Genomic DNA, 24,450 nt, shown 5'->3' on the forward strand with positions numbered 1-24,450 from the left:
CAAGTAACCTCCCCATCCCTAACCAGTAACCTCCCCATCCCTAACCAGTAACCTCCCCCATTCCTAACCAGTAACCTCCCCCATCCCTAACCAGTAACCTCCCCATCCCTAACCAGTAACCTCCCCCATCCCTAACCAGTAACCTCCCCATTCCTAACCAGTAACCTCCCTCATCCCTAACCAGTAACCTCCCCCATCCCTAACCAGTAACCTCCCCATTCCTAACCAGTAACCTCCCCCATCCCTAACCAGTAACCTCCCCCATTCCTAACCAGTAACCTCCCTCATCCCTAACCAGTAACCTCCCCATCCCTAACCAGTAACCTCCCCCATCCCTAACCAGTAACCTCCCCCATTCCTAACCAGTAACCTCCCCCATCCCTAACCAGTAACCTCCCCCATCCCTAACCAGTAACCTCCCCATCCCTAACCAGTAACCTCCCCCATTCCTAACCAGTAACCTCCCTCATCCCTAACCAGTAACCTCCCTCATCCCTAACCAGTAACCTCCCCCATCCCTAACCAGTAACCTCCCCCATCCCTAACCAGTAACCTCCCCCTATTCCTAACCAGTAACCTCCCCCATCCCTAACCAGTAACCTCCCCATCCCTAACCAGTAACCTCCCCCATCCCTAACCAGTAACCTCCCCCATCCCTAACCAGTAACCTCCCCCTATTCCTGATTCCTGTGGTGCACCAGCCCGTCTCTCTGGGAGCCTTGGGGGCCCACTGATAACAGAACCATAGCCAGCCTAGCTCTCCCCTCCTCTCCTTTCCTCTTCTCTCCTCCTCTCTGTGGATGTGAGTATACAGTCCTCCGGCATGTGAAACGTTGTATATGAAACAAGCATGGGACTGTGTTGTACAATGGCATGTGTGGGCAGTGGTGCCCCTCTTAAAATACCTCTGTGCACGTTTAATTTACTGGACGCATGCTCTGTCCTGTTTCACCCTTGGGAAGTGTGTAGGACAGGCTATCATATGAGGGCACTCATGATTACTGCATATTAACATGTGTGTGCAATCATCATAATTTTAGCATGTATGTAATCATCATCATGTTATCATAGATGAAATCATCATCATGTTAGCATAGATGTAATCATCATTTTATCATAGATGTAATCATCATCATGTCATCGTAGATGTAATCATCGTGATGTTAGCATAGATGTTATCATAGATGTAATCATCATCATCATGTTATCATAGATGTAATCATCATCATCATGTTATCATAGATGTAATCATCATCATGTCAGCATAGATGTAATCATCATCATGTTATCATAGATGTAATCATCATCATGTTATCATAGATGTAATCATCATCATGTTATCATAGATGTAATCATCATCATGTTATCATAGATGTAATCATCATCATGTTATCATAGATGTAATCATAAATATCATCATCATGTTATCATAGATGTAATCATCATCATGTTATCATAGATGTTATCATAAATATCATCATCATGTTATCATAGATGTAATCATCATCGTGTTATCATAGATGTAATCATCATGTTATCATAGATGTAATCATCATCATGTCATCATAAATGTAATCATCATCATGTCATCATAAATGTAATCATCATCATGTCATCATAGATGTAATCATCATCATGTTATCATAGATGTAATCATCATCATGTCAGCATAGATGTAATCATCATCGTGTTATCATAGATGTAATCATCATCATGTCATCATATATGTAATCATCATCATGTTATCATAGATGTTATCATCATGTTATCATAGATGTAATCATCATGTTATCATAGATGTAATCATCATCATGTTATCATAGATGTAATCATAAATATCATCATCATGTTATCATAGATGTAATCATCATCATGTTATCATAGATGTAATCATCATCGTGTTATCATAGATGTAATCATCATGTTATCATAAATATCATCATCATGTTATCATAGATGTAATCATCATCATGTTATCATAGATGTAATCATAAATATCATCATCATGTTATCATAGATGTAATCATCATCATGTCATCATAGATGTAATCATCATCATGTTATCATAGATGTTATCATAAATATCATCATCATGTTATCATAGATGTAATCATCATCATGTTATCATAGATGTAATCATCATCATGTTATCATAGATGTAATCATCATCATGTCATCATAAATGTAATCATCATCATGTTATCATAGATGTAATCATCATCATGTTATCATAGATGTTATCATAGATGTAATCATCATCGTGTTATCATAGATGTAATCATCATCATGTTATCATAGATGTTATCATAAATATCATCATCATGTTATCATAGATGTAATCATCATCGTGTTATCATAGATGTTATCATAAATATCATCATCATGTTATCATAGATGTAATCATCATCATGTTATCATAGATGTAATCATCATCATGTCAGCATAGATGTAATCATCATGTTATCATAGATGTAATCATCATGTTATCATAGATGTAATCATCATGTTATCATAGATGTAATTTAATGACATTCAAATGATAGAGCTAGTGGGGTCTTGATTGTGTCTGTGACAGAGAGAGAAGGAGAGAAGTGGGGGAGAGAGAGAAATGGGGGAGAGAGAGAATGGGGAGAGAGACAGTGAGGATTTTGATTTGGTATCAAAGACTGTATCGTTTAACAGTGTACTTTTTGTCTGAAAATGGGGATTGTGATAAGGTCAGACGTTATGTGTGTAGTTGTATGTTTTAGCTCATTAGGAAGTGAAATGTTTCCACTGCTATCAGAGTGGGTCCATTAGCAAGGATATTACACCTACCATCCTTCTCAGGTGGCTGCACACACACACACACACACACACACACACACACACACACACACACACACACACACACACACAAGCACACAGACAGAAGAATAATCACACTATAACTTCTCATACTCATAAACAACACATTAACTTAAGTATTCACTCTTTACGAGGGTGTTTGACCCTCTGGTTGTGTTCAGCCACTGAGGAGTAGGTCTTTACGAGGGTGTTTGACCCTCTGGTTGTGTTCAGCCACTGAGGAGTAGGTCTTTACGAGGGTGTTTGACCCTCTGGTTGTGTTCAGCCACTGAGGAGTAGGTCTTTACGAGGGTGTTTGACCCTCTGGTTGTGTTCAGCCACTGAGGAGTAGGTCTTTACGAGGGTGTTTGACCCTCTGGTTGCGTCCCAAATGGCACCCTATTCCTTAAATAATGCACTACTTTTGACTAGAGCCCTATGGGTTTCCCTATGGGCCCTAGTCAAAAGTAGTGTGCTAAACAGGAGTAGGGTGCCATTTGGGATTCAGTCTTTGTCTAAGTACGCCTGTCTCTGGGGTGTTATACTGTAGGGAGGAGTAGGGAGACCTTACTGCCTTACTGCCAGACAGAGTAATGTCTCCAGGGTTGGGGAGGAGTAGGGAGACCTTACTGCCTTACTGCCAGCCAGAGTAATGTCTCCAGGAGTAGGGAGGAGTAGGGAGACCTTACTGCCAGCCAGAGTAATGTCTCCAGGAGTAGGGAGGAGTAGGGAGACCTTACTGCCAGACAGAGTAATGTCTCCAGGGTTGGGGAGGAGTAGGGAGACCTTACTGCCTTACTGCCAGCCAGAGTAATGTCTCCAGGGTTGGGGAGGAGTAGGGAGACCTTACTGCCTTACTGCCAGACAGAGTAATGTCTCCAGGAGTAGGGAGACCTTACTGCCTTACTGCCAGCCAGAGTAATGGCTCCAGGAGTAGGGAGGAGTAGGGAGACCTTACTGCCTTACTGCCAGCCAGAGTAATGTCTCCAGGAGTAGGGAGACCTTACTGCCTTACTGCCAGCCAGAGTACTGGCTCCAGGAGTAGGGAGGAGTAGGGAGACCTTGGTATGTTTGTCACCTCATTAAATTAAGTCTTCCAGTCAGCGTGGAGGTAGGGGTGACAGATTGGAAGAGAATGCACATTCAGAGAGTAAGGGATAGAGATGAACAGAGAGAGGAGGTATAGAGATGAACAGAGGGAGAGGAGGGATAGAGATGAACAGATAGAGGAGGGATAGAGATGAACAGAGGGAGAGGAGGGATAGAGATGAACAGAGAGAGAGGAGGGATAGAGATGAACAGAGAGGGGAGGGATAGAGATGAACAGAGAGAGAGGAGGGATAGAGATGAACAGAGAGAGAGGAGGGATAGAGATGAACAGAGAGAGAGGAGGGATAGAGATGAACAGAGGGAGAGGAGGGAGAGAGATGAACAGAGAGGAGGGATAGAGATGAACAGAGAGAGGAGGGATAGAGATGAACAGAGAGAGGGGAGGGATAGAGATGAACAGAGGGAGAGGAGGGATAGAGATGAACAGAGAGAGAGGAGGGATAGAGATGAACAGAGGGAGAGGAGGGAGAGAGATGAACAGAGAGAGAGGAGGGATAGAGATGAACAGAGAGAGAGGAGGGATAGAGATGAACAGAGAGAGAGGAGGGAGAGAGATGAACAGAGAGAGGGGAGGGATAGAGATGAACAGAGAGAGAGGAGGGATAGAGATGAACAGAGAGAGAGGAGGGATAGAGATGAACAGAGAGAGAGGAGGGATAGAGATGAACAGAGAGAGAGGAGGGATAGAGATGAACAGAGAGAGGAGGGATAGAGATGAACAGAGAGTAAGGGATAGAGATGAACAGAGAGAGAGGAGGGATAGAGATGAACAGAGAGAGAGGAGGGATAGAGATGAACAGAGAGAGAGGAGGGATAGAGATGAACAGAGAGAGAGGAGGGATAGAGATGAACAGAGAGAGAGGAGGGATAGAGATGAACAGAGAGAGAGGAGGGATAGAGATGAACAGAGAGTAAGGGATAGAGATGAACAGAGAGTAAGGGATAGAGATGAACAGAGAGAGGAGGGATAGAGATGAACAGAGAGAGAGGAGGGATAGAGATGAACAGAGAGAGGAGGGATAGAGATGAACAGAGGGAGAGGAGGGATAGAGATGAACAGAGAGAGAGGAGGGATAGAGATGAACAGAGAGAGAGGAGGGATAGAGATGAACAGAGAGAGAGGAGGGATAGAGATGAACAGAGAGAGAGGAGGGAGAGAGATGAACAGAGGGAGAGGAGGGATAGAGATGAACAGAGAGAGGGGAGGGATAGAGATGAACAGAGAGAGAGGAGGGATAGAGATGAACAGAGGGAGAGGAGGGATAGAGATGAACAGAGAGAGAGGAGGGATAGAGATGAACAAGAGAGAGGAGGGATAGAGATGAACAGAGAGAGAGGAGGGATAGAGATGAACAGAGAGAGAGGAGGGATAGAGATGAACAGAGAGAGGAGGGATAGAGATGAACAGAGGGAGAGGAGGGAGAGAGATGAACAGAGAGAGAGGAGGGATAGAGATGAACAGAGAGAGAGGAGGGATAGAGATGAACAGAGAGAGGAGGGATAGAGATGAACAGAGAGAGAGGAGGGATAGAGATGAACAGAGGGAGAGGAGGGATAGAGATGAACAGAGGGAGAGGAGGGATAGAGATGAACAGAGAGAGGAGGGATAGAGATGAACAGAGAGAGAGGAGGGATAGAGATGAACAGAGAGAGGAGGGATAGAGATGAACAGAGAGAGAGGAGGGATAGAGATGAACAGAGAGAGAGGAGGGATAGAGATGAACAGAGAGAGAGGAGGGATAGAGATGAACAGAGAGAGAGGAGGGATAGAGATGAACAGAGAGAGGAGGGATAGAGATGAACAGAGAGAGAGGAGGGATAGAGATGAACAGAGAGAGAGGAGGGATAGAGATGAACAGAGAGAGAGGAGGGATAGAGATGAACAGAGAGAGAGGAGGTATGCAAACGGGGAAACAGAAGGAGAGTCAGGAGGGCGAGGCATAAGGAGGGAGGGAGGGAGAGAGAAGGAGTGAGATAGAGAAAGGTGGAGGGAGTTTAAGGCAGGGAAGCAGAGCGAGGGAGAAAGATATGCATGTGAGAATAAGATTAATAAAAACCAAGGGAGGAGGTAGAGAGAACAAGAGACTGAAAGAGCAGACAGAGAGAAAAGGGGCTAGTGAAAGAGAGGGGGCATGAGCGAAGGAGCCAGAGAGAGAGAGGGGTAGAAAGGGAGAGGGAGAGAGGGGTAGAAAGGGAGAGGGAGAGAGGGGTAGAAAGGGAGAGAGAGAGAGGGGTAGAAAGGGAGAGGGAGAGAGGGGTAGAAAGGGAGAGGGAGAGAGGGGTAGAAAGGGAGAGAGAGAGGGGTAGAAAGGGAGAGAGAGAGGGGTAGAAAGGGAGAGAGAGAGAGAGAGAGAGGGGTAGAAAGGGAGAGAGAGAGGGGTAGAGAGGGAGAGAGAGAGGGGTAGAGAGGGAGAGAGAGAAGGGTAGAGAGGGAGAGAGAAGGGGAGAGAGAAGGATAAAGAGGGGTAGAGAGGGGTAGAGAGGGAGAGAGAGAGGGGTAGAGAGGGAGAGAGAGAGGGGTAGAGAGGAGAGAGAGAAGGGTAGAGAGGGAAAGAGAAGGATAAGAGGGGTAGAGAGGAAGAGAGAAGGGTAGAGAGGGAGAGAGAAGGATAAAGAGGGGTAGAGAGGGAGAGAGAAGGGTAGAGAGGGAGAGAGAAGGATAAAGAGGGGTAGAGAGGGAGAGAGAGAAGGGTAGAGAGGGAGAGAGAAGGGGAGAGAGAAGGGGAGAGAGAAGGATAAAGAGGGGTAGAGAGGGGTAGAGAGGGAGAGAGAGAGGGGTAGAGAGGGAGAGAGAGAGGGGTAGAGAGGGAGAGAGAAGGGTAGAGAGGGAGAGAGAAGGATAAGAGGGGTAGAGAGGGAGAGAGAAGGGTAGAGAGGGAGAGAGAAGGATAAAGAGGGGTAGAGAGGGAGAACGAGAGGGGTAGAGAGGGAGAACGAGAGGGAGAGAGAGGGAGACAAAGAGGGAGAGAGAGGGGGAGGAGGGGAATTAGACAGAGACAGTGATAGGAGGGGGAAGGAGACAGATAGGCAGAGAGAGGAGGGGGAATCAGACAGAGACAGCGATAGGAGGGGGAAGGAGACAGATAGGCAGAGAGAGGAGGGGGAAGGAGACAGATAGGCAGAGAAAGGAGGGGGAAGGAGACAGATAGGCAGAGAAAGGAGGGGGAAGGAGACAGATAGGCAGAGAAAGGAGGGGGAAGGAGACAGATAGGCAGAGAGAGGAGGGGGAAGGAGACAGATAGGCAGAGAAAGCAGGGGGAAGGAGACAGATAGGCAGAGAAAGGAGGGGGAAGGAGACAGATAGGCAGAGAAAGGAGGGGGAAGGAGACAGATAGGCAGAGAAAGGAGGGGGAAGGAGACAGATAGGCAGAGAAAGGAGGGGGAAGGAGACAGATAGGCAGAGAAAGGAGGGGGAAGGAGACAGATAGGCAGAGAAAGGAGGGGGAAGGATACAGATAGGCAGAGAAAGGAGGGGGAAGGAGACAGATAGGCAGAGAAAGGAGGGGGAAGGAGACAGATAGGCAGAGAAAGCAGGGGGAAGGAGACAGATAGGCAGAGAAAGGAGGGGGAAGGAGACAGATAGCCAGAGAAAGGAGGGGGAAGGAGACAGATAGGCAGAGAGAGGAGGGGGAAGGAGACAGATAGGCAGAGAGAGGAGGGGGGAAGGAGACAGATAGGCAGAGAAAGGAGGGGGAAGGAGACAGATAGGCAGAGAGAGGAGGGGGAAGGAGACAGATAGGCAGAGAAAGGAGGGGGAAGGAGACAGATAGGCAGAGAGAGGAGGGGGAAGGAGACAGATAGGCAGAGAAAGGAGGGGGGAAGGAGACAGATAGGCAGAGAAAGGAGGGGGAAGGAGACAGATAGGCAGAGAGAGGAGGGGGAAGGAGACAGATAGGCAGAGAAAGGAGGGGGAAGGAGACAGATAGGCAGAGAAAGGAGGGGGAAGGAGACAGATAGGCAGAGAGAGGAGGGGGAAGGAGACAGATAGGCAGAGAAAGGAGGGGGAAGGAGACAGATAGGCAGAGAAAGGAGGGGGAAGGAGACAGATAGGCAGAGAGAGGAGGGGGAAGGAGACTGAGGCAGAGAGAGGAGGGGGAAGGAGACTGAGGCAGAGAGAGGAGGCAAGTAGAAAGAGAGAGGGAGAGAGTGGGCCCTGACAGTAAATCTCAGTAAGACAAAAATAATGGTGTTTCAAAAAAGGTCCAGTCGCCAGGACCACATATACAAATTCCATCTAGACACCGTTTCTCTAGAGCACACCAAAAACTATACCTACCTCAGCCTAAACATCAGCACCACTGGTAACTTCCACAAAGCTGTGAACGATCTGAGAGACAAGGCAAGAAGGGCCTTCTACGTCATCAAAAGGAACATAAAACTCGACATACCAGTTAGGATATGGCAAAAACCCACTGCCCTTTATGGTTGTGAGGTCTGGGGTACAGTAACCAACCAAGAATTCACAAAACACCAAATAATGCATACAGAGCAGAATTAGGCCAAGAAAAGAGACGTTAAATTCTACAAACACCTAAAAGGAAGCGATTCCCAAACCTTCCATAACAAAGCCATCCCCTACAGAGAGATGAACCTGGAGAAGAGTTCCCTTAGCAAGCTGGTCCTGGGGCTCTGTTTACAAACTCAAACAGACCCCACAGAGCCCCAGGACAGCAACACAATTAGACCCAACCAAATCATGAGAAAACTAAAAGATAATTAGTTGACACATTGGAAAGAATTAACAAAAAAAACAGAGCAAACTAGAATGCTATTTGGCCCGAAACAGAGAGTACACAGTGGCAGAATACCTGACCACTGTGACTGACCCAAACTTAAGGAAAGCTTTGACTATGTACTATAGCCTTGCTATTAAGTAAGGCCACCGTGGAATACCACAGTGTGCCATCACAGCAGCAATATTTGTGACCTGTTGCCACAAGAAAAGGGCAACCAGTGAAGAACAAACACCATTGTAAATTCAACCCATATTTATGTTGAGTTATTTTACTTTTTATACTCCAACTATTTGCACATCGTTACAACACTGCAAATAGACATAAAATGTCTTTATTATTTTTGAGCTTCTTGTTTGTTTAATGTTTACTGTTCATTTTTATTTTTAATTTCACTTTTGTTTTTTTATCTACTTCACTTGCTTTGGCAATGTTAACATATGTTTCTCATGCCAATAAAGCCCTTAAATTGAATTGAATTGAGAGGAGGGGAAGGAGAAAGAGGTAGAGAGTGGAGGAGTGAGGGAGGGAGAGAGGAGGGAGGAGGGGGAAAGAGAATGAGGCAGAGAGAAGAGAAAGAGAGAGGTCGAGAGAGGAGTGGTAGCGCTGGGAGGGAGGTGTATGAAAGCCCAGACAGCAGACAGAACAGAAGTGCTGAGTCAAACATATGGAAATCACAAAGACTGTCTGGGGAACTGCTAGCTAGAGATTCAACCACTCAGTCAGACTCACTGTAAAATACTATTTATTACCCCCTTGCTCCTACTGTGTCTAATACCACACTTCACACACCATTCCATAACTACAACTAGAAACCAGGCTCCATACAACTCAATAACTACACATCACACAACTAGAAACCAGGCTCCATACAACTCAATAACTACACATCACACAACTAGAAACCAGGCTCCATACAACTCAATAACTACACATCACACAACTAGAAACCAGGCTCCATACAACTCAATAACTACACATCACACAACTAGAAACCAGGCTTCATACAACTCAATAACTACACATCACACAACTAGAAACCAGGCTCCATACAACTCAATAACTACACATCACACAACTAGAAACCAGGCTCCATACAACTCAATAACTACACATCACACAACTAGAAACCAGGCTCCATACAACTCAATAACTACACATCACACAACTAGAAACCAGGCTCCATACAACTCAATAACTACACATCACACAACTAGAAACCAGGCTCCATACAACTCAATAACTACACATCACACAACTAGAAACCAGGCTTCATACAACTCAATAACTACACATCACACAACTAGAAACCAGGCTCCATACAACTCAATAACTACACATCACACATCTAGAAACCAGGCTCCATACAACTCAATAACTACACATCACACAACTAGAAACCAGGCTCCATACAACTCAATAACTACACATCACACAACTAGAAACTAGGCTCCATACAACTCAATAACTACACATCACACAACTAGAAACCAGGCTCCATACAACTCAATAACTACACATCACACAACTAGAAACCAGGCTCCATACAACTCAATAACTACACATCACACAACTAGAAACCAGGCTCCATACAACTCAATAACTACACATCACACAACTAGAAACCAGGCTCCATACAACTCAATAACTACACATCACACAACTAGAAACCAGGCTCCATACAACTCAATAACTACACATCACACAACTAGAAACCAGGCTCCATACAACTCAATAACTACACATCACACAACTAGAAACCAGGCTCCATATAACTCAATAACTACACATCACACAACTAGAAACCAGGCTCCATACAACTCAATAACTACACATCACACAACTAGAAACCAGGCTCCATACAACTCAATAACTACACATCACACAACTAGAAACCAGGCTCCATACAACTCAATAACTACACATCACACAACTAGAAACCAGGCTTCATACAACTCAATAACTACACATCACACAACTAGAAACTAGGCTCCATACAACTCAATAACTACACATCACACAACTAGAAACCAGGCTCCATATAACTCAATAACTACACATCACACAACTAGAAACCAGGCTCCATACAACTCAATAACTACACATCACACAACTAGAAACCAGGCTCCATACAACTCAATAACTACACATCACACAACTAGAAACCAGGCTCCATACAACTCAATAACTACACATCACACAACTAGAAACTAGGCTCCATACAACTCAATAACTACACATCACACAACTAGAAACCAGGCTCCATACAACTCAATAACTACACATCACACAACTAGAAACCAGGCTCCATACAACTCAATAACTACACATCACACAACTAGAAACCAGGCTCCATACAACTCAATAACTACACATCACACAACTAGAAACCAGGCTCCATACAACTCAATAACTACACATCACACAACTAGAAACCAGGCTTCATACAACTCAATAACTACACATCACACAACTAGAAACCAGGCTCCATACAACTCAATAACTACACATCACACAACTAGAAACCAGGCACCATACAACTCAATAACTACACATCACACAACTAGAAACCAGGCTCCATACAACTCAATAACTACACATCACACAACTAGAAACCAGGCTCCATACAACTCAATAACTACACATCACACAACTAGAAACCAGGCTCCATACAACTCAATAACTACACATCACACAACTAGAAACCAGGCTCCATACAACTCAATAACTACACATCACACAACTAGAAACCAGGCTCCATACAACTCAATAACTACACATCACACAACTAGAAACCAGGCTCCATACAACTCAATAACTACACATCACACAACTAGAAACCAGGCTCCATACAACTCAATAACTACACATCACACAACTAGAAACCAGGCTCCATACAACTCAATAACTACACATCACACATCTAGAAACCAGGCTCCATACAACTCAATAACTACACATCACACAACTAGAAACCAGGCTCCATACAACTCAATAACTACACATCACACAACTAGAAACCAGGCTCCATACAACTCAATAACTACACATCACACAACTAGAAACCAGGCTCCATACAACTCAATAACTACACATCACACAACTAGAAACCAGGCTCCATACAACTCAATAACTACACATCACACAACTAGAAACCAGGCTCCATACAACTCAATAACTACACATCACACAACTAGAAACCAGGCTCCATACAACTCAATAACTACACACTTAGGAACCAGCCAGTGCCACTTTTAACAGACAACAACATGAAAGGCTTAATGAAGCCTTTATAAACCCTTTATAAGCTTTATATAGATGTTCAATAGCAGCACACAGTACACATAGGAGCCAGTTAGAGCTAATGACAGTTACAACTCATAACAGCTCACACACTACAAACAAGCTTCACTCATAGGCTGTCGTAGCTTCACTTAGGAAACAAAGCAAACAAATAGAATAAACAGGGAGGAATGTGGGTGTTTGTTTGCGTGTGTGTGTGTGTGTGTGTGTGTGTGTGTGTGTGTTTGTGTGCGCACACGTGTGTTTGGGTGTGTGCGTGTGTTTACACATGTGCACTACCGACCAAAAGTATGTGGACACCTGCTCATCAACATCTCATTCCAAAATCATGGGCATTAATAAGTCGATCCCCCTTTGCTGCTATAACAGCCTCCACTCTTCTGGGAAGGCTTTCCACTAGATGTTGGAACATTGCTGCGGGGTCTTGGAGTCACAAGAGGATTAGTGAGGTCAGGCACTGATGTTGGGCGGTAAGACCTGGCTCGCAGTCGATGTTCTAATTCATCCCAAATGTGTTCGATGGGTTTGAGGTCAGGGCTCTGTGCAGGCCAGTCAAGTTCTTCCACACTGATCTCAACAAAACATTTCTGTATGGACCTCGCTTTGTGCACGGGGGCATTGTCATGCTGAAACAGGAAAGTTGGAAGCACGGAATCGTCTAGAATGTCATTGTATGTTGTAGCATTAAGATTTCCCTTCACTGGAACAAAGGGGCCTGAACCATGAAGAACAGCCCCAGACCATTATTCCTCCTTCACTGGAACAAAGGGGCCTGAACCATGAAGAACAGCCCCAGACCATTATTCCTCCTTCACTGGAACAAAGAGGCCTGAACCATGAAGAACAGCCCCAGACCATTATTCCTCCTTCACTGGAACAAAGAGGCCTGAACCATGAAGAACAGCCCCAGACCATTATTCCTCCTTCACTGGAACAAAGGGGCCTGAACCATGAAGAACAGCCCCAGACCATTATTCCTCCTTCACTGGAACAAAGGGGCCTGAACCATGAAGAACAGCCCCAGACCATTATTCCTCCTTCACTGGAACAAAGGGGCCTGAACCATGAAGAACAGCCCCAGACCATTATTCCTCCTTCACTGGAACAAAGAGGCCTGAACCATGAAGAACAGCCCCAGACCATTATGCCTCCTTCACCAAAGTTTACTGTTGGAACTATACATTCGGTCAGGTAGCGTTCTCCTGCCATTCGCCAAAACCAAAATTAGTCCGTCGGACTGTGATTCATCACTCCAGAGAACGTGTTTCCACTGCGCCAGAGTCCAATGGCGGCTAGCTTTACACCACTCCAGCCAACGCTTGGCCATGGAAACCCATATCATGAAGCTCCCGACGAACACTTCTTGTACTGACGTTGATTCCAGAGGCAGTTTGGATCTCGGTAGTGAGTGTTGCAACCGAGGACAGAAGATTTTTACTCGCTACACACTTCAACACTCTGCGGTCGTGTTTGTGAGCTTGTGTGGCCTAACACGATGCTGAGCCGTTGTTGCTACTTGAATTTTCCACTTCGCAATAACAGCAGCAGCAGCTCCAGCAGGGCAGAAATTTGACAAACTGACTTGTTGGAAAGCCGTCATCCTATGACGGTGCGACGTTGAAGGTCACTGAGCTCTTCAGTAAGGCCCTTCTACTGCCAATGTTTGTCTATGGAGATTGCATAGCTGTGTGCTCGATTTTATACACCTGTTGTGGCTGAAATAGCCGAATCCACTAATTTGAAGGACAGTCCACATACTTTTGTATATACAGTACCAGTCAAAAGTTTGGACACACCTACTCATTCCAGGGTTTTTCTACGTTGTAGAATAATAGTGAAGACATCAAAACTATGAAATCATGTAGTAACCAAAAAAGTGTTAAACAAATCAAAATATATGTTATATTTGAGATTCTTCAAAGTAGCCACCCTTTGCCTTGATGACAGCTTTGCACACTCTTGGCATTCTCTCAACCAGCTTCATGAGGTAGTCACCTGGAATGCATTTCAATTAACAGGTGTGCCTTGTTTAATGTTCATTATTGGAATTTATTTCCTTTTTAATGTGTTTGAGCCAATCAGTTGTGTTGTGACAAGGTAGGGGTGGTATACAGAAGATAGCCCTATTTGGTAAAAGACCAAGTCCATATTATGGTAAGAACAGCTCAAATAAGCAAAGAGAAACGACAGTCCATCATTACTTTAAAACATGAAGGTCAGTCAATCCAGAAAATGTCAAGAACTTTGAAGGTTTCTTCAAATAAACAGACTCATCTGTTTATTTCCTCCCCTATATTTGTCAGTTCCCTTGCTCTGTTCCGCGCTGCTGCATTCATTGTTTGTCTGTATTATTAGTTTGCTGACGCTGTTCCTGTCTCGTTCCATGTCCGTTCTTTATTAAATGTTTGACTTCCCGTACCTACTTCATCTCTCCAGCATCAATTCATGTGACAGTGCTATGATGAAACTGGCTTTCATGAGGACCGCCACAGGAAAGGAAGACCCAAAGTTACCTCTGCTGCAGAGGACAAGTTCATTAGAGTTACCAGTACTCAGCATACTGTATGTGGGAACTCCTTCAAGACTGTTGGAAAAGCATTCCAAGTAAATCTGGTTGAGAGAATGCCAAGGGTCTGCAAAGCTGTGATCAATGCAAAGGGTGGCTACTTTGAAGAATCTAAAATATATTTTGATTTGTTTAACACTTTTTTGTTTATTACATGATTCCATATATGTTATTTCATAGTTTTGATGTCTTCACTATTATTCTACAATGTAGAAAATAGTAAAAAATACAGAAAAACCCTTGAATGAGTAGGTGTTTCCAAACTTTTGATTGGTGGTGTATGTGTTTTCATGGGTTTTCTGTGGTCTAAACAGGGAGACTGCAATGCAGCTATTTATAGTGTGTGTTTGGTGCTGTCGATAGAGGAGAGGAAAGCCTGCAGCTCCCTTTCTCTCTCACTTTCTCTCTCTCTCTTTCTCTTCCCCTCTTCCTCCCAACAGGGGAGCTGTGGGACCAAGATAAGTGCCCAGACTGCTCTTACCAAACACACAAACACACACACACACACACACACACATACACACACACACACAGCTCCCATCGGGCAGCGGCTTACCTCAAAGTGCATTGGGTTTAAACAATGGAAGTGTCACTGTGAAAATGTAAACAGCAAGGCTTATTTCCCTTTTGAATGCCCCTGCACGTTATAGAGAAAACACTCACTATTCACTACATTTACATTAAGAGCAGTAGCTCATGTTATTGACACTATTTGATATTTTGAGGAATATAAGACCCATATTTCACTTAGCCTGCATCTCAAATGAGTGGGGTGCCCCTCGATGCCCTTAAACCACCAGGTTTACACAGCTCTGGCCTAAAGTAGTTCATCACAGTAGGGTACTACATGGAGAATATGGTGTCATTTGAGATGTGACCTTCGATTAAATCCAACTCTCTTTTCTGATTGACAGGTTTAAACAGATCATCCCTAAATTGGAACCGCCTCCCCCGTCCTTCAACCGTAAGCGATCCAGCCGAACTGTCTCTCCGGGGTTGGAGTTCAACCCGCTGACCATGCCTCTGACCACACAAGTAGACGGGAATGGTGGCGTTCCGAGCCGGAGCGAGAGCCTGTCCTTCCCAGACATCACGCCCTGCTCCCTCTCTTCCGGACTCTCAGGAGACTTCCACCCGCTCAGCAACGGAGGCGGCGAGAGCGGCTCGTGCGGCTCAGCTAGCGAGGATTCCGGCGTCCGCTCCGAGACTAAATCGCATCTCTCGCCCCTCCATGACGAAGAGGACCCATTTGGGGACAGGGGGACGTTCCTGACTGTCTCTAGCGGCTGTGGCAGCCCCCTAGAAGACATGAAGGGGGAAACTGCGCCCCTGTCATGCGTCACCACCACCCCAGGCACACACGCGGACAGCTACGAGCACACGCTCCCCTTCTCCTCCCCCATCAATGACACCTGTCTGCACATCAGCTTCTCAGAGGATGAGTTGCTGGACAGCAGCCCTGAGGACTCCAGTGTCCCACAACGGAGCTAGGAAGACGGGCCGGGAGAGCTACTACAGACCGTGACTTCATTTGAGGCCTCTGGGGCTGGGCGCTCCTAGTTGACTGACCCTGATGCTGCAACAGACACCACACAATAAAATGACTGACACAGACTGTTATCAGAGCTTCTAACGCTCACTGAAATGCAATAGTGTTTTGTAGACCTCATTCGGTCCATATTCCTAAAATGTTGAGTAAGCTGGATTTCAAGACTAGTTTTTCTGTCCTTTCACAACACACAGCTGGACAGAATTGCGCATGGCCTAAACATACTTCAACACATTCACAGAAAAGGAACATAAAATGATCTATTATTCTATAAATTATTGCCATATGGACAGATCCTAGTATTTTTATAGAGAATAAGGATTGTATTTGTTATTAGTAAATCAGTAGAGCATTGAGAATAATCATGTAGCAGAAGTCTTTCACTGTTAATGTAGCCTATAGTGTCAGTGACAAGTTAGTAGTCAAGATGCTTAAAATGTATTTCATTACATACTCTCAACTCATTTACAGGGTTTTCAACATCACCCAAGCATTACTGAAATCGAAGTGACATACTGTAAGAATGTTGTGGGAACGTTATGGGAAAGTTGTGAGAACATTGGATTTGAAGTGCTGTGGCATTGAGAACAGCTGCCCTCTCTCAGGCATCAGGTTATGAAGTGTTATGACGAATTATGGAGAAAGGAACAGGGAAGTGATAGAAAAGGAACAGCGAATGGAAGAGAAGTGGTGATGGAACTGTGTTAGTGTGTGTTTGGCCACTCACACTCATACTCACAGTGTGGTAGTTTGATGATGTGTGTTTGGCCACTCACACTCATACTCACAGTGTGGTAGTTTGATGATGTGTGTTTGGCCACTCACACTCATACTCACAGTGTGGTAGTTTGATGATGTGTGTTTGGCCACTCACACTCATACTCACAGTGTGGTAGTTTGATGATGTGTGTTTGGCCACTCACACTCATACTCACAGTGTGGTAGTTTGATGATGTGTGTTTGGCCACTCACACTCATACTCACAGTGTGGTAGTTTGATGATGTGTGTTTGGCCACTCACACTCATACTCACAGTGTGGTAGTTTGATGATGTGTGTTTGGCCACTCACACTCATACTCACAGTGTGGTAGTTTGATGATATGTGTTTGCACATGATGTTTGGTTTTGGAATGTTGTACACCACTCCTATAGCCTTCAGACCACACAGTTTAAAAATAAGAAAAGGTAGATTTTTCTGGGACATTTCAATGATGATGAATTAATCTGTACAGCAATAAGAGCCAACATGATTAGTTGAATGTTGGTTTTAGGGCTAGAAGAGCCAACATGATTGGCTGAATGTTGGTTTTAGGGCTAGAAGAGCCAACGTGATTGGCTGAATGTTGGTTTTAGGGCTTGAAGAGCCAACATGATTGGCTGAATGTTGGTTTTAGGGCTTGAAGAGCCAACGTGATTGGCTGAATGTTGGTTTTAGGGCTAGAAGAGCCAACGTGATTGGCTGAATGTTGGTTTTAGGGCTTGAAGAGCCAACATGATTGGCTGAATGTTGGTTTTAGGGCTAGAAGAGCCAACGTGATTGGCTGAATGTTGGTTTTAGGGCTAGAAGAGCCAACGTGATTGGCTGAATGTTGGTTTTAGGGCTAGAAGAGCCAACGTGATTGGCTGAATGTTGGTTTTAGGGCTTGAAGAGCCAACGTGATTGGCTGAATGTTGGTTTTAGGGCTAGAAGAGCCAACGTGATTGGCTGAATGTTGGTTTTAGGGCTCGAAGAGCCAACGTGATTGGCTGAATGTTGGTTTTAGGGCTCGAAGAGCCAACGTGATTGGCTGAATGTTGGTTTTAGGGCTAGTAAACAGCTCTGATCTGAAAAGCTGGCCAATGGCCTGACAAGCAGTGAAACTTAACAGATGGTTCCAAGTGGAATGGTGTTATTAGATGAATGGTGTTATTAGATGAATGGTGTTATTAGATGAATGGTGTTATTAGATGAACGGTGAGGCATGAAAGGTTTAATAGCCCCTCTTAATGGCAAAAGATTTTCAGGGATTTTTAGCTTTGATCAAAAGACCCACAGAGTGGAACGATAATTGGGAATCAGCGAGAGGCCTCAGGGGAAAAGACAAACTCACTGATGAATTATATCTCTCTCTCTATTTCACTTTCTCTATTTATCTATCTATCTCTCTGAAGTCCTGAATGACAGGGTATTTTTGCTAAGCCTGAGAGTTTGGGTGTCAGTTTAAATGAAGGAGATAGTGACATCGCTGCTGAGTGTTTGTTCATTTGTGGAATGGGAGGAAGAGAGAGAGAGAAAAAAAATTGAAAGAGAGGAAAAAGTGTCATAACAGGTTAATAACAGGGTTAGTTCAGTAATTGTCTGTAAAACATGGTCTCACAGTGAGAAACATGGCGATTGTCTCATCTCCATACTTACACAGGCTTTCTGTATGACAACTACAACAATAACAGATATATGTTATATGCATGACTAGTCTAGGGGTTTATTCCTGGTCAGGTCACATGGTCAAGAACAACTCCTGGCCTTATGAGAGCGAGAAAATGAGATTGAGTTAAACTGATGTCTTAAAATGAATTGAACAATAGTACCTACTCTAAATGTGGGCTTATTCTGGATGGCAGGTTGAGGTGATGACGAGGTGGTTAAGAAGAGATATGATTGGACGACAGTACAGGTGTCGACTGGTGATTGGCAAGAAGGAATCGGAGGAGCTGAAGAGAGGGCGGCTTTTCTTTCCAACACTTTGAAGGAGAGAAAAACACAGCAATAATAAAGGAATGAGTGAATGAATAAAAGACGAGTTGAACAACTGCTGTATTCACCTGTTGTTCTTTCTCTTGAAGGACTCTAGTTCCTCATTCAAAATAGTGTTTCTTTGGTCTCTTAGATTCTCAACTACACATATATAGCGTTCCAAATGGCCCCGTATAACCTATATAGTGCACTTAGGGGTAGTGGGTGCCATTTGGGATGCGGTCATTAATTAAGTTTAGATATACAGTATAAAGAGAGGAGCAGTCATGAAGACAGGACTTTCAGAAAGGAACTGAGGGACAAGCAGAGACACATAGAGTAATTTTTAGAGAATAACAATGTATGACTTTAATTTCACATAAATTACGTATATTAAAACATGGGTAATGTGGCCTCCCGAGTGGCACAGCGGTATAAGGCACTGCATCGCAGTGCTTGAGATGTCACTACAGACCCGGGTTCAATCCCGGCTGTATTGCAGCCGGCCGTGACCGGCAGACCCATGAGGCAGCGCACAATTGGCCCAGTCTCGTCTGGGTTGGGGGAGGGTTTGGCCGGCAGGGATGTCCTTGTCCCGCAGACACAGTCACCAGTTGTACGGTGTTTCCTCTGACACATTGGTGCGGCTGGCTTTCAGGTTAAGCGAGCATGTGTCAAAAAGCAGTGTGGCTTGGTTGGGTTGTGTTTCGGAGGACGTATGGCTCTTGACCTTTGTCTCTCCCGAGTCCGTACGGGAGTTGCAGCGATGGGACAAGACTGTAACTACCAATTGGATATCACAAAATTAGGGAGATCAAGTACAAAACAATATGTATAGAGAGAGGAACAGTCATTAAGCTGTTGTATTTTCAGACAGGAAAATAGCATTGACACACACGCACACACAAAACAACGGTACCCATAAGTAATGGATGCTTGATATTTGAAGCAGTCTCTTCCCCCTGACATTTGGAATTCTGAAAATGTACTTTTTGTGTCATCTTACCCATGGGTTGATTCACAGAAGAGCATCCTCATGAATTGTCATTTCTCTGAGTCGTGGTGTACCTTCATGATGTAAATTGAGATACAGCCACTGAATGAATAGCTAACCTATTTAGAAAAAGGTTTGAATGTATTCTCTTAGTGCTTCCCCAAGGCGTCAGGGCCTCAAGAAACATACCACCACTGATGAACAGGTCTACCATACATCGCCTATACTGAGGAAAAAATATATTTCAGATAAAACTTATTATAAGTTAATTTAGCTGGTTCTTTACTGTACTGTCAACTATATTATGTGATTTCTCTGTAAATACAGAGCACAGCCATGCACATAATCATACCCGGAAGTAAATTAGCTTGCTATTGTGACAACATTCTGATGTGGTCTTCTGTATGTGCGATTCACATACTGGTGAGAGGGCCTCGAGAAACACACAACCACCAATGTCAAGGAATACTTCATAATGGCAGTGCTGTGGAAAATAAATAATAGTGCTCAGACAGAGGTTTTTAACGTAGTTCCAGGCTTCACTCAAACACAAGCCTTCTTCCAGGCTCTATTAAAGGATGTGAGACAGCAGAGACTGGACGAGGGGTAATGACTCGTAGCGTCTCAGTCCGTAGGGCCACAACACAATCACAGGACAATTAGACACAGCAGCTCTGTTTAAGCTTGCGCGTTATCCAGTTTTTTTTATACCGTCATACCGTACCGGCATATGATATTACAGAATGTGCACACAAGGGGCGCTATAAAAAAACAGTTACAAAACAATTTAGGCAACAGGGATCTTGATCCAGGAGGGGATTTAATGTCTCTGCTGGCACCAGTAAGCTTGATCTTGACATCTAGCCACTTAGCTAGCAAGTTAGCAAACCAAATGCAAAGATGGAGCCCTGAGCTGGATATCATTTGTCTTTGAGCAGTGGCGTAACACACACAGCCGAAGTACCCCGGTATAAAGTATAAACGGTATATCACCCAAGCCTAACTCTGTTCTCTCTCATCTCCCCCTGTCTTTTGCTCTCATCTCCCTCTCCCTTTCTCTCACTCTTCTCTCTTTCTCTCTCCCCACTCTCTTTCCCCTCTCTCTCTCTCTTCCTCTTATCCCTTTCTCCCTCACTCTCTCTCATTCTCTCGTATCCCCCCTCTCTTTCTCTCCCCCTCTCCCTTTCTCCCTCTCTCCATCTCTCTCTCTTTCCCCTCTCCTTCTCTCTTATCCCTTTTCCCCTCTCTCGCTGTCTTTTCTCCCTTCTAGTTGTCTGATTGGTTGGGAAAGGGAAAGGGGGATACCTAGTCAGTTGTACAACTGAATGCCTTCAATTAGAGCTCATATCTCCACTCTCAGCAGAGGTGTGTGTGTGTGTGTGTGTGTGTGTGTGTGTGTGTGTGTGTGTGTGTGTGTGTGTGTGTGTGTGTGTGTGTGTGTGTGTGTGTGTGTGTGTGTGTGTGTGTGTGTGTGTGTGTGTGTGTGTGTGTGTGCCGAGACAGAGAAATCCCCTTCCATGTAATCAGTAATGCTGGACGTGTGCCAGGCTTAGGAGAACACAACGACTCCTCCATCTCTCTCTCTCTCTCTCTGGAGGCAACCTCCCTCCATTAGAGTATGTTAATCACATGACATCTGAGCTTAGCTCAATCTGATATACACAGACACACCTGCATACACTCACTTACACACACACACACACACACACACACACACACACACACACACACACACACACACACACACACACACAGCTTTAAAGCTTATATCCTATTGTGTCCTTCTTAGATCTGTCCAACACTATGTGTCTATCTACCTTTGGCTCAGTTTAATACCAAGACATTGAGTGTTGCAAACCACAGTCAGAGCCTCCTTCATTACGGACTGTGATATGTCAAATCAAATCAAAGTTTATTTGTCACGTGTGCCGAATACAACAGGTGTAGACCTTACAGTGAACTGCTTACTTACAGGCTCTAACCAATAGTTCAAAAAATGTATTTGGTGAATAATAGGTAAGTAAAGAAATAAAAACAACAGTAAAAAGACAGTGAAAAACATTAGCAAGGCTATATACAGTAGAGAGGTTATATACAGTAGAGAGGCTATATACAGTAGAGAGGCTATAACAGTAGAGAGGTTATATACAGTAGAGAGGCTATATACAGTAGCGAGGCTATATACAGTAGAGAGGTTATATACAGTAGCAAGGCTATATACAGTAGAGAGGCTATATACAGTAGAGAGGTTATATACAGTAGAGAGGCTATATACAGTAGAGAGGCTATATACAGTAGCGAGGCTATATACAGTAGAGAGGCTATATACAGTAGAGAGGTTATATACAGTAGAGAGGCTATATACAGTAGCGAGGCTATATACAGTAGAGAGGTTATATACAGTAGAGAGGTTATATACAGTAGCAAGGCTATATACAGTAGAGAGGCTATATACAGTAGAGAGGCTATATACAGTAGAGAGGCTACATACAGTAGAGAGGCTATATACAGTAGAGAGGTTATATACAGTAGAGAGGCTATATACAGTAGAGAGGCTACATACAGTAGAGAGGCTATATACAGTAGAGAGGTTATATACAGTAGAGAGGCTATATACAGTAGAGAGGCTATATACAGACACCGGTTAGTCAGGCTGATTGAGGTAGTATGTACATGTAGATATGGGTCAATAGTGTTTACCTCATGGACCAGGCTAATGCTGGGCAAGCTGTAGTGATCACAGAGGTGTTTTGGGGAAAAGAAGCATGAATGAGTCCAATAGATCCTTCTGTGTAGACAGACAGTGAAGACAGAGGTCACCCCATTCACTGTCTTGTGGAAATACCCACTGGAGGATTAACAATAGATGTTAACCACTACATTTCTTGATTACATTTCAATGTAATGGGCTTACATTAAGGTTTTATAACACATTTCTTTACAAGTCGTTGGGCGTTTACAATGGCCACTACATTCAGGTTTATAGATGATGACAGCAGGTTGTCTCTTCTTACTCTGTTATCGTCTGAATGGCAGAATGTTTGTGACACGAATAAAAGTGTTATAGCAACTTTACAAAATCACAAATAGATATACTATCAACTCTTTTAGGCCGTTTGCACTAAAACGTGGCAGTATTTAGATTTCATGTTTCTTGTAAACCTTTTGAAAAAAATCCACTGTGTTTTCTTCCAAAACAAAACGTTAAAAAGACGTATTTCTGGTTGAAAAGACGTCTACCAACCAATTTTGCTCACTGGGTTGTGTATTCTCATTTCCTGTTCCCACTGCTGCAGTAAGAATGTAAACAGACACACGAGTCCCTGTTTCTCCAGAGCAGTCTTCACTCACTATCTCATGGCTTTATTAGGAAGCCAGACGGCGAGGAGAAGTAAACCATACAGCCTGTGTCCCAAATGGCAGCCTATTCCCAATATAGTGCACTAGTTTTAACCATAGCCCATAGTGCTCTGGACAGAAGTAGTGGAAATAGGGTGCCACTTGGGACACAGATGTAAGAGGAGGGACCGTGGAGACTGACAGCACCCATTACCCAATAGTAGCTCGGAAAGTCATATTAAGAAAATGGGTTTGTCCAATTGGATCTAATGAAAGGTTAGTGAGAGCTCGTCCCCTTTGATTCTCCAGAGGAACATTTAGAAATAAATGACAACGCATCTGCGGCTCTACGACAAACATCTGTTCCTTTTCCATTGATGACATTGACGGTTTCCATTCAGAGCGGCTAGCTTTTCTCCCTCTCTTCCCTTTTAGGTTTTCTCTTTTCTTTCTATTATAGATCTCTCAATGTCTCTCTCTTGCTCTGTCTGAGGCAAGGACATGCACACAGACAAGGACACACACACACACAAGCTTGTTTTAATTCGGTTTGCAATTGCATTTGTCATCCTTACATGCTAATCTCTTTCTACCTCACATAATACAAGGTTTAGACAGGTCAGAAGAATGGGGTTGGCTCAGCCAATTCTGTCTGCATGTAGTACTTCAGAATCAGAGAGTCATGCTGCAGCCCGAATGGCCCTCTATACCCTTTATAGTGCACTATATTTGACTAGGGCCCATAGAGCTCTGGTCAAAAGTAGTGCACTATGTAGGGAATAGGGTGGCATTTCAGACGTAGCCTCAGTGAGAGGGAGGTTGACTGCATGTCTGAAGCAAGGCCCTGGAGGAGACAGTAACCGAGGAGTTAAAAACATTTTCCTCTCTGCATGTCTCTCGAGAGGTTAAGTGGAGGAGAAGGGATACTCGTGGCGGCTTGCTGCCCACCGAAGACGCCCACAACGTTTGGAGAGCAAACCCAAAAGGTTAATGAGAATCAAAGGCGCATAACTCTGGATTTCACATTGAAAGGTAATAGAAATTGACAACCAGATCCAGACGAGAAAAATACAACCTGGCAAACCATTATCATAAGGTTACTGGCAAGTATAAATAAACATGAGAAAAAAGGGAGGGAAAATCGAATAAAAAGGTATGAGAAAGTTACTTATCTGTTATTTGTCACTCAAATACTCTTACGTTAGTAGTCAATTAATTAATGATTAATAAGACCAGTGGTGGAAAAAGTACCCAATTGTCATACTTGAGTAAGTGTGAAGATACCTTAATAATAGAAAATTACTCAAGTAAAAGTG

General features: G+C 44.1%; 1 protein-coding gene across 1 annotated transcript in view; it reads left to right on the top strand.

Moving 5' to 3' along the window:
* si:dkey-34e4.1 (carboxyl-terminal PDZ ligand of neuronal nitric oxide synthase protein) overlaps window positions 1–18,878 on the top strand; it is a 178,155-nt gene extending 159,277 nt beyond the window's left edge. The window contains exon 11 of the mRNA XM_014140244.2: window positions 15,453–18,878. Within this exon, the coding sequence (XP_013995719.2) occupies window positions 15,453–16,029 (577 nt within the window). The 3' untranslated portion in view covers window positions 16,030–18,878. The remainder of the gene's footprint in view (window positions 1–15,452) is intronic.
* Window positions 18,879–24,450: the final 5,572 nt, after the last annotated feature.

Source organism: Salmo salar, chromosome ssa01, assembly GCF_905237065.1.
Source record: "Salmo salar chromosome ssa01, Ssal_v3.1, whole genome shotgun sequence".
Lineage (NCBI taxonomy): Eukaryota > Metazoa > Chordata > Actinopteri > Salmoniformes > Salmonidae > Salmo > Salmo salar.